This window comes from Centroberyx gerrardi, chromosome 7 (genome assembly GCF_048128805.1).
Source record: "Centroberyx gerrardi isolate f3 chromosome 7, fCenGer3.hap1.cur.20231027, whole genome shotgun sequence".
Lineage (NCBI taxonomy): Eukaryota > Metazoa > Chordata > Actinopteri > Beryciformes > Berycidae > Centroberyx > Centroberyx gerrardi.
In genome coordinates, this window is record NC_136003.1 from 2,478,574 (window position 1) to 2,488,008 (window position 9,435).

The following is a 9,435-nucleotide window of genomic DNA, read 5'->3' on the forward strand; positions in this document are numbered from 1 at the left end:
CAATACCAACATAATTATAAAACGATAATTGATGAGAATTATAATACAATAAAAAAGTCTGTGTGTTGTAAATGCACACATGTAAGTTTGTGGATACTGTCTGTGTTTACTGTCGACTCCTCAAATTCTCTCATTGTTTCCATGGTGCATTTATTTGTGGCCTACTTATCCCACTGTTGCATTCACTTTGGTTAAATTCAAATTATCTTAATGGAGGCAGCTTTCTCTCTCTCTCTCTCTCTCTCTCTCGCTCTGCCTCGTGCTTATATAGGCCTACTTCTTTGACGACTGACTGACAACAGTATCATAACTTGTTCAGGTATCGCTCACCTCAAAAAACTGCCTATATGATGAGCTTTGCACAGAGTAACATAAATACATTTTTGTGAATTTTAAAAAGAGGTTTGACTTCAAAAAGCAATGCACCACAGAAGTATACCTACCAGTGTCTTTACTGTTGTTGTTGATTAATACATGTGAACTGATGATTAGATGTCTAGTATATATTTAGGCTGCTCAGAAAGAAAGAAAGAAAGAAAGACAGACAGACAGCACTGCTGGTATCCAGCATCTGCACCTAATGCCATATAGCCAGTTTTTAAATACTCAACTCTGTTTTGACTGAATAGTTATATTTTTAACTAATTATACTCTACTGGAATGTACTCTAGTGCAATATTGTAAACCTGTATATATTTATTTTTTTCTCTACTGATTTAGCTTCCTATAAGTGCAATTACTCAGGTTCCAAAAGAGAATCATGTGCGTACTGTAGGCTATAGATAGGCTATAGACAAGAGTCCTATTTATATAGTTTATACAGTATGTGTGTATACTGTATATATATACATACTGTATATAAACTAGAAATATACAAGTGTTAATAAGTAGAATATATATACTACTAGTACTTGTATAGGCCTATTACCTCTTATACTACCTCTTGAGAAGAAAAAGAGAGAGAGAAGAAACCTAGCATGGTGAGCTGTATGACCGTCGGCATTGTTTCTACACAGACAACATTATAAAAGATAAGACTTGATGATATCATATGGGTGCCGGAAAGTTGTTCTGGATTGTTCCAGCCCAATTTAACCCCTGCAACTACATGCATTTCAGACATGACAGTTCAACAAGGACCTAATGAAAATACTGCAATGTCTTAGACACACCAGCATGTGAGATGCTGGACCTCCTGGCAAGCACAAAAACTCAAAAACCAACTTCACCCACAGTGTACTTCCTAATAAGTCACATGTAACTTTGACTCTGAAAGCAATGCCTTTGTCTCTTTAAGAGGAGAGGCGGAGTATGAAAAAGCCATGACTGTTTTCCCTCCTCCTCCTCCCTTCTCTCTGTCCATCCTCCTCCTCTCTTTCTCCAACGCTGTAATTCCTCTCAATAGTTTGGCATTTCCTCTGAGCTCACTGGTTGAGACAGGTAGAGAGACATAGAGAGAGAACAGAGAGTTTGGGGGGGAAAAGGGAGAGGGAGAGAGATAGAGGAGAGAGAAAAAAAGATGGAGAAAGGGAGGGAGAGAGGACAAGATTTATAAAGGGGGGTTTTCTAGCTTTCTGTATATGTATGAGTTTATGGTGCAGCTTCAGTTAAAGAGATAGAGACCAACTTCTGCTTCCTCTGTGAGCAGAAGGGAAACAGCCGAGTTTGGCAAGCTGACTGGTGGAGCTACAGTCATTGGTTTCCAATGCTGAGAATATCTGACAACCTGTGTTGGGACACAGCAAGGAAAAAAGTCGTCAAGAGGAAAAACTAAAGGAGGAGAGGACACTCAGAAGGCTAAAAAAAAACATAAGAAGGGAGGGTAGAAAAAGAGAAGAAAAGGAGGAGAACATCTACTGGAGTTGGGCGTGTTTGAGAGTGTGTCAATATGGGTTAACCTTAAACAAACCCTCTTCCTGCCCTTGGGCATATACAGTATGTGTCTTTATCTCAGCCAATGCATACAGCCTAAACAAAGTGGGGAGAAAGAGAGAGGCGGAGGTGGAGAATGAGTGTCTATACGCTCAACCTCAGGGTCTTCTGGCCTCTCTTCACCTGCATGCTGACCGGCCTGGTGGTTCTCCATCACATCGGCCACAGACTGAGCCCAGAGCCGAGCCCTGACCTTGGACACCAACTGGACGGCTGCTCCCATCCAGGCCCTCCGGTCCTGCTGTCCCTCACTAAACTCCTCCTGGCCATCGCACTGTGCTTCCTCTTCATCAGGTAGATATCATCAACACTACAGGTCCTTAAAAAGTATGGAAAAGTCTTCAATCCAGTTAGAGATCTTTTTTTTCACACCATGTAATGATGGGTTTCTTTGCGCTGCATGTCCACTCTTAGATAAAGACAGAACAGGGTTAGTAGTATAATATGCGTCCTATCTGCTTTACTAACCACAACTGGACTTCTTGTCCCCTAACATTCAATTTCCTGTTATACTTCCCATTTATAGTTTCACAACTTGACTGGGTGGTTAGCACTCACAGCAAGAAGGTCCTGGGTTCGATTCTCAGTCTTGGTCCTTTCTGTGTGGAGTTTGCATGTTTTCCCAGTGTTTGCGTGGGTTTCCTCCCACAGTCCAAAGACATGCATGTCAGTTGAATTAGAGACTCTAAAATGCCCCTATTAATGCGTGATGCGTGAATGTGAGTGTGTTTAATGTAGTATGGAACATGATATACCATAGGATATGGTATGTAAAGAAGGCCCTTTTAGATATAATGCGTTAGCTGTTATCTGTGTTAAAAGTATATGTGCTAGAGCCAGTGCTACATGAATTTCCCTCTGGGATAATAAAGTTTTAACTTAACATGCTTGTGATAAAGGGTTGTATAAATAACCTTGACCAACTTCAGTCAGAAACAGGCTGGTTTTGCCAGCTTTGCTTCTTTATTTTGGTTTTTAAATTGCTCTTAAATTCAATTCCAGGGAGCACTGAAAAGATCTTGAACAGTCTAAAATGTGGCTTTCTGAAACTTGAAGATACTCAACACTTGTGGTCAGAGGAATTCAATTTGACTCGGCTCACTTGGGATCCAGCTGGAAATGAAATTAGGATTTATTTAAAGAATTTATTTTTTGCCATGGAAAATGTCAATGCATCTATGTAGAACATGAAGTTAAGGCCTGTTGTAGCATTGTGAGCACTGTAATAAAATATAGAAGGCCCACACTTCCTTCAGTGAGAAATTAACTCTTTCAAACTTTGTGTTAGTGCTGCTAAATTGATATATTTTACTGCTTAGAAACTGCTTAGCTTGTTTAATCAACTGAAGTGAATAGAAATCATGCTATCCAGCTTATTCTGTCACAACACAGTTTTGATCAATCAGTATTAGTCCCTGTAAAAGTCACCTCCAAATCATGCATGTAGCACAATATTCATTGTGCATGCATTGCTTGGCCTTCTTCAATGGTTTTATTTCCTTCAGTGGTTTTATTTCTAAAACCAGATCTAAAAACCTGACGAATAACAATTGCAGTAACAGATGCAGAATGTATTTATATATTTATATATTCTATTCATTAAAAAATGCCATCAGCTATCTGAAAAGATGACTGTATCTGTGTGGATATTTCTGACTAATGCCTCTCATCCCACGTTTCTCTAGCATGATATTCACACTGAATGGCCATTTTGTTACCACTCCGCTATTGAGTCTGAGATTGCCTCCATGTTGGCTGTTTTCTGTGTGGGGGGGTGTTGATTATGTTGGTTAAGGAATGATTTCAACAAATATTATTATGCCGAACCGCCAATGAACACCAGAGCAACACCAGACTCTCTGAATCGCTCAACCAAATCTGAAGAGTGGGTGGGTCGCGATTCAGGAGGCTGGAACCAGGCTAACGTTTCTCCAAAAGTCATGTCAACATCTCACCGATGTTTTCTTATCATTAGATACTGCTCCACCCATCCAGGAAGGGCCAGGAAAGGACCTCCCGGGCTCACCGATGTACTTCCAAAATCAAGCGCATCTCGGCGTGAGCTGTTGGAGGAGTACTACAACCAGTGGGTGCATCTCTCTCCACATGTGGTGGGCCACAGCAAAGCCAATGTAGCCAAACTCATTGGAGACCTGGTGAGGGTGGGTCGTACCAACGTAACCCCAGAATCCTCCCTGGCCTTCAGGGGCGACTTCTTACAGGTGGGTGTTGAAGGGTGTGGGAAGAAAGGTTGAGTCTAGCTATTTGATGACTGAACAAAAACAAGAGAAGGATAAATGAAACAGAGTGTAGGCCCCAGAACATTCTCCCTCTCAGTTTTAGTACAATTGAAACAGAAAAATGGAAGACAATAACGCTCTCTCAGATTCCCTCACAGTTTGTCAAAGCCTTTGTTGCCTTATACTGAATATTGAATTTCAATTAAGAATATTGAAATTCACATATAATTTCATAGGTGTTTCTGAAATCCCATTGTAACCTATGTACTTCTCTAAAGTAAAAAGTTAAAAAAAAAGTAAAATCAACTTGCCCAGAAATTTTGAATGCACTTCTGTTCAATTGGATATATAACTGGCAAAACAAATTCATGGTTTTGCAGATGAAAATGTGTGTACTATATATATATATATATATATATATATATATATATATATATATATATATATATCCTTTTGAATAATATTAAATTTGTTAAAATGGCTAGCATTCCCCTTTAATTGTGATACTTTGGTATAATCACCATAAACAAATGAGATCATGTGGAGACAATTCATAGCCTCTGACTCACGCCAGTGGTATTGTTAGTGCTCTTCTTTCTCACCATTAAGATCACATTTCTCATAAATGCCATTGCTTCCTGTCACAAAGATGATGTTGCTAACATAAGGGCTTTACCTCTGTTGATGCTGGCAGAACAGTGCCCTCTTCTATTTACAATTTACAATTCAGGCATTTAGCAGACACTCTTATCCAGAAAAACATGAGATGAGGGTTATTACCTTTGAACATACACAAGCTGTACACTCATGGCAGCACAATACTCAACAGATCAGTTCTGTGTCCTGTTCAAATGGGTCGCTTCCTCAAATATTTTTTAGCCATGATTCACAAGATATACCATCTGTTTTTTCCAGGAAATAGAAATTATTCTTTTCTTTTTCTTTTTGCACACATACAGGCAAATGAAATCAACTTTTTTTTTTTTTTTTTTTTTTTTTTTTTACAATTATCCCATGGAAACCAAAGATGATCCAAGTAGTTAAAAATACAGATTTTAGGGTCCAAGGGAATTGATATTCCTGTAATGGTTGAGACAGTGTTAAGAATTGTGGACCAAAACCAAGTCTGGGACAATTCCATGTCATGTGGATAAACTGTCCACACTCTTATTTACATTGCCAACATATATCTGTGTTGGAGGAATGCATTAGTTTCATTAGTTTTTATAAATGTAAAATGTATAAGCTTGTTTTTACGAACAGAATTTGAAACTTTGTGCGAAGTCTTCCAAATTTTCTGCCAAGCTTCATGGCTTAAAGTATCTCCAGTGTCTTTCTCCCAACTAATTTCTAAGGCATGGTGACTTGATGGTTCTATATTAATAAGTATTTCATATATTTGGCTTGCAATATGTTGGTTAGATTTTGTGATTTTATTGCCTTTTGATTCTATTTCTGTTATAGCTTCAAGTTGTTTTCCACCCAATTGTTTGAGATCTTAGCTGTCGTTTTTGTTTTTATGACATAAATATTATGTCTTCAAAGGTTGCCATGTCAGATATCTGGGACACCTTTTGATTCCCATTCCTGGTTTATAAATGGTCTCTCGAATCCCTCCATTTGGCAATATTGGCAATATTGTTGGGAGATTGTGTCCCATCAAATTTCAGATACTTGACTGCATGTTATGTCACAGGAATGCTGAATAATAGGGTTATTGATGGTTGTCTGATATCTCAGATAGTACCATAGACCATTCAGGGTTAGAGTACAGTCTTGTACAATGTCGTTCCCCATTGTTTCCCAAGATGCTGGAAATTACTCCATGTTGTAAGCCCATTTTAGTAAATACCCAGCTCGATAATATTTCTGTAAACTAGGTTGTCCAAGACTGCCTTTATCTCTGTCAGCTTGTGGTGGTCTATCCATAGTGGTTTATTGTCCCATAAGAATTTGTTGAAGAGGCTTTTCAAAGGGAAGGGGAATAGCATTTAAAAATGTATGTAATTCTAGGTCTTTTCTTTAAAAAATCTCAATCTTCAAAGAAAAGTAAAATAAAACATTTCTCCTATCAGCAATTGTGTTGAGTTAGTAAGCAAGTGTAAGTATAATAATCCAAGAACAGGATTGGGGGGAGGGCTGAGCCCTGGTTCAGGTAAGCAGTCCTGTTTTGTCTCTTTGTGCTGTAAAGCGATCAAGCAGATTTTCTACCAAATCTGCCCCGTGGCACACTATATAAAATGCAGTGTGGAGGCTGGTAGAGGCTGCCAATCGTCTCAGCAATGGTCTTGTTTTTTTTTACAGTGTATACTAATGTCCCAGAATGAATGCTACACATAGCACCTTTTGTAACAGTGATGATATCAATAACCCCCACCCACTCTGATTGCAGGTTGGCAGCTCATATGAGGAACACAAGGTGGGCTCTCCAGACTGTTTTGACATCCTGGTACCTCTGAGGCTTCCCAGGGGGCTGAGAGTGGATCCCAGGTTCATCTGGGGGCAGGAGGTGGCAGAGGGGGAGCAGAAAGACACCAGACAAACAGAGGAGGTGAAACAGACATTTTGCAAAGTCAGGAGGACGCAAAGTAAGAGGCACAAGAATAGGCAAGGCAAAGAGGAGAAGAAGGAGGACAACAGGGCGAAGGAGAAGGATGTGGCCAAAAAGGAAGGAGTAACATCGAGGAAGGAGGAAGGTGGAAAGAAGCAGGAACCAGAATGGGGGCCAGTTCCTCGGTGCAGCCTGGAGGTTCCCCCTCATGAGGAGTGGCTCCGCAAACACCGGGCCTTCACTGACACCTTCCTCCGGCTTCACCCTCCACCCTCCCTGGGGAGGTCATTGCTGGGGTCAGTGGGTGGAGCCAAAGCCTACAGGCTGAGCCCACAATCTGTCCTACGCTGGTTTTACCCGGCAGTCCAGCGCTGCTTAGCAACGGTGCGCTATCCATACGAACAGCGCTGTACACTGAGCTTGACGTTGTCCAATCAACGGCTGCAGCTCCGCCTTACCCCACGCTCCGACTACATCTGCTGCCACATCTCCATGGTGATTCGCCTGCTGCCAGCCCTGCCACTTGGCGATGGACTCTACCTTGTTCCCATGGACACCATCGCCGTCTCGGATATCTCCACCAAGATGAAGGTTCTTGAAGACAAAGACCTGTGGAGGCTCCACTTCCCTCGCCACGAGCAGAGACTCCTTGGTTGGCTGAGAGCGCGAGTCCCTCAGGGCTCGTGCCACCTTAAGGTCCTCCAGCTTGTCAAGGCCATTCGTGACCTTGGAGCCCAGGCTCTGGACAGCCAGGGGACAATGCTATGGAGATCTGTGCTCTCCTCCTATGTCTTGAAGACCGCCTGGCTGCAGTTGCTCCTCAGCACACCCCCAGAGGTCTGGAAGGAGAGCCATCTAGTGGCACGAGTGGAGGACCTCATAAGAAACCTCAGGGACCTCCTCCAGAAACGAGCTGTGGCTCACCTCTTCTTCGGAGGGGAAACTTCTACCAGATTACTGCCTGACTCTGTGGTTCTCCCTAAACTGGTGAAGGAGGCTACAGCAGGGGATCATGGGGGTTTAGGTGGCAACCTTTGGGCAGGGATCCCTCCAGCGTCTTTGGACCTGGTGTCAGGTCGGCTTGCCTACGCCTGGACCCACCTTCACAGGCTGATCAGGCTGAGTCGACCCCAGAGGAGTAATGGACTGGGGAGGGCAGGACACCAACACTGCCAACACCAAGAGATGGACTAACACTCTCAAAATGTAGAGGAGACTGTTTTGGTTATATTATGCTATTGAAAATGTATGAGCTTAAAGGAATAGTTTGCCCCAAAATGGAAATTCAGTCATTATCTATGCACCCCCAAGTCAGTCGAAACTCCATTGAAATTGGAAGGACCACCAATCTTTTCACAGTTCCTTAAAAAGTCATAAAAAGTCCAATATTTACCTCATTATTTCCTATACCTTCCTCACTGACAATGCTTTGTTCTAGTACCCCACAGTAGCAAGCAGTCTTCCACCAGAGCGCTGTAGTGTGCATGCATCACTAGAGCATTGTCAGTGACGAAAGTATAGGAGATAATGAGGTAAAAATTGGATTTTTGGACCCACAGTGCAATTGTTTGGCTACAAAACACATGGATTATGCTACACAAGCTCTTTAGAGAAATTTGATGGACATTTTATGCTTTGTTTTAAGCTGTTAAAAGATGGCCCCATTAACTTCAGTGGTTTGGGAGAATGCTAAGATTGAACTACAAGGGCAAACTTGCTGTGTGTTTGGTGGTCCTATGAACTTCAATGGAGTTTCATTTTGTGGTGAACTATTCCTTTAACACTGCAGAGGAACGGAGCTTGATTGGTGTTTTATCCTCACTTAAACACCCAAGTGTTTACTGTAAGCCATAGTACCCACATTTGCACCATACAAAACTCCACATTGCTGTTATCCTAGCACTAACCAATAGGAAACAGGGTGCATGCTTCATTTATGTTGGCAAATCACCAAATTGAGCAGACATGTTGTCTCTGCTACTGAATTATATAAGCAAAAGGTTTTAAATTTATAGTTATTGGTTCATGGTTATTTGATGCAAACTATGAATTGGTTTATTCTGGTATGAAAAATGTGTTTATTTATAAATGTTTGACTGCAAAAATATATCTATGATATGATCAAAGTAGACATAATTTGCAGGGTACATTCCATCTTCAAATGTAGAGATTGTGATTAGGAAAATGAAGGGAAATGGCACACACCCACTAGTGGTATTTTCCCTTGTGAACCACCCTGTCATTCAGATGTTTTAAACTACACAGAAAATAGGTACTATTTAGAGTGAATTTAAGGCTTAAATAAACAGCTGCTTGATGTCATTGTTGAGTCAGATGAATAACAATAGGGCCAAATGAAATCTGTGGACCTATTTTTCATTTCCTTTCTTCTTTTGATGGAAATCTGTTCAAAGTCTTTGGATTCTTCACAGTTCCTTATTTAATGTCTAATGTGTTCTACCAAAGCATAAAAATGTGTGTTTGTGTACATGAAAGCAAATGTTTTATCAGTCATGAGACTGTCCTGTCAGTGTTAGGCTTCAATGTTTTGCTGCTGCTCACCAGTGGTGGAGTAAGGGTTTCGTCTCAGGGGGGAGGGCGGCGGAAAAAAAAAATTAAGGGGCCCCACAATTTTTTTTTCATATTTTACAATGGGGATAATAATGTCAAAAGCTACCTACAACATTACTTCGAGTGTCAAGCGCACATACT

General features: G+C 41.1%; 1 protein-coding gene across 1 annotated transcript; it reads left to right on the top strand.

Moving 5' to 3' along the window:
* The first annotated feature begins 1,517 nt into the window (after positions 1–1,517).
* itpripl2 (ITPRIP like 2) lies at positions 1,518–9,040 on the top strand. Its single transcript, XM_071921724.2, has 3 exons — positions 1,518–2,226; positions 3,908–4,154; positions 6,565–9,040. Exons 1-3 carry the CDS (start codon positions 2,009–2,011, stop codon positions 7,915–7,917), a joined length of 1,818 nt encoding a protein of 605 aa, XP_071777825.1. The 5' UTR covers positions 1,518–2,008; the 3' UTR covers positions 7,918–9,040.
* The last annotated feature ends 395 nt before the right edge of the window (positions 9,041–9,435 follow it).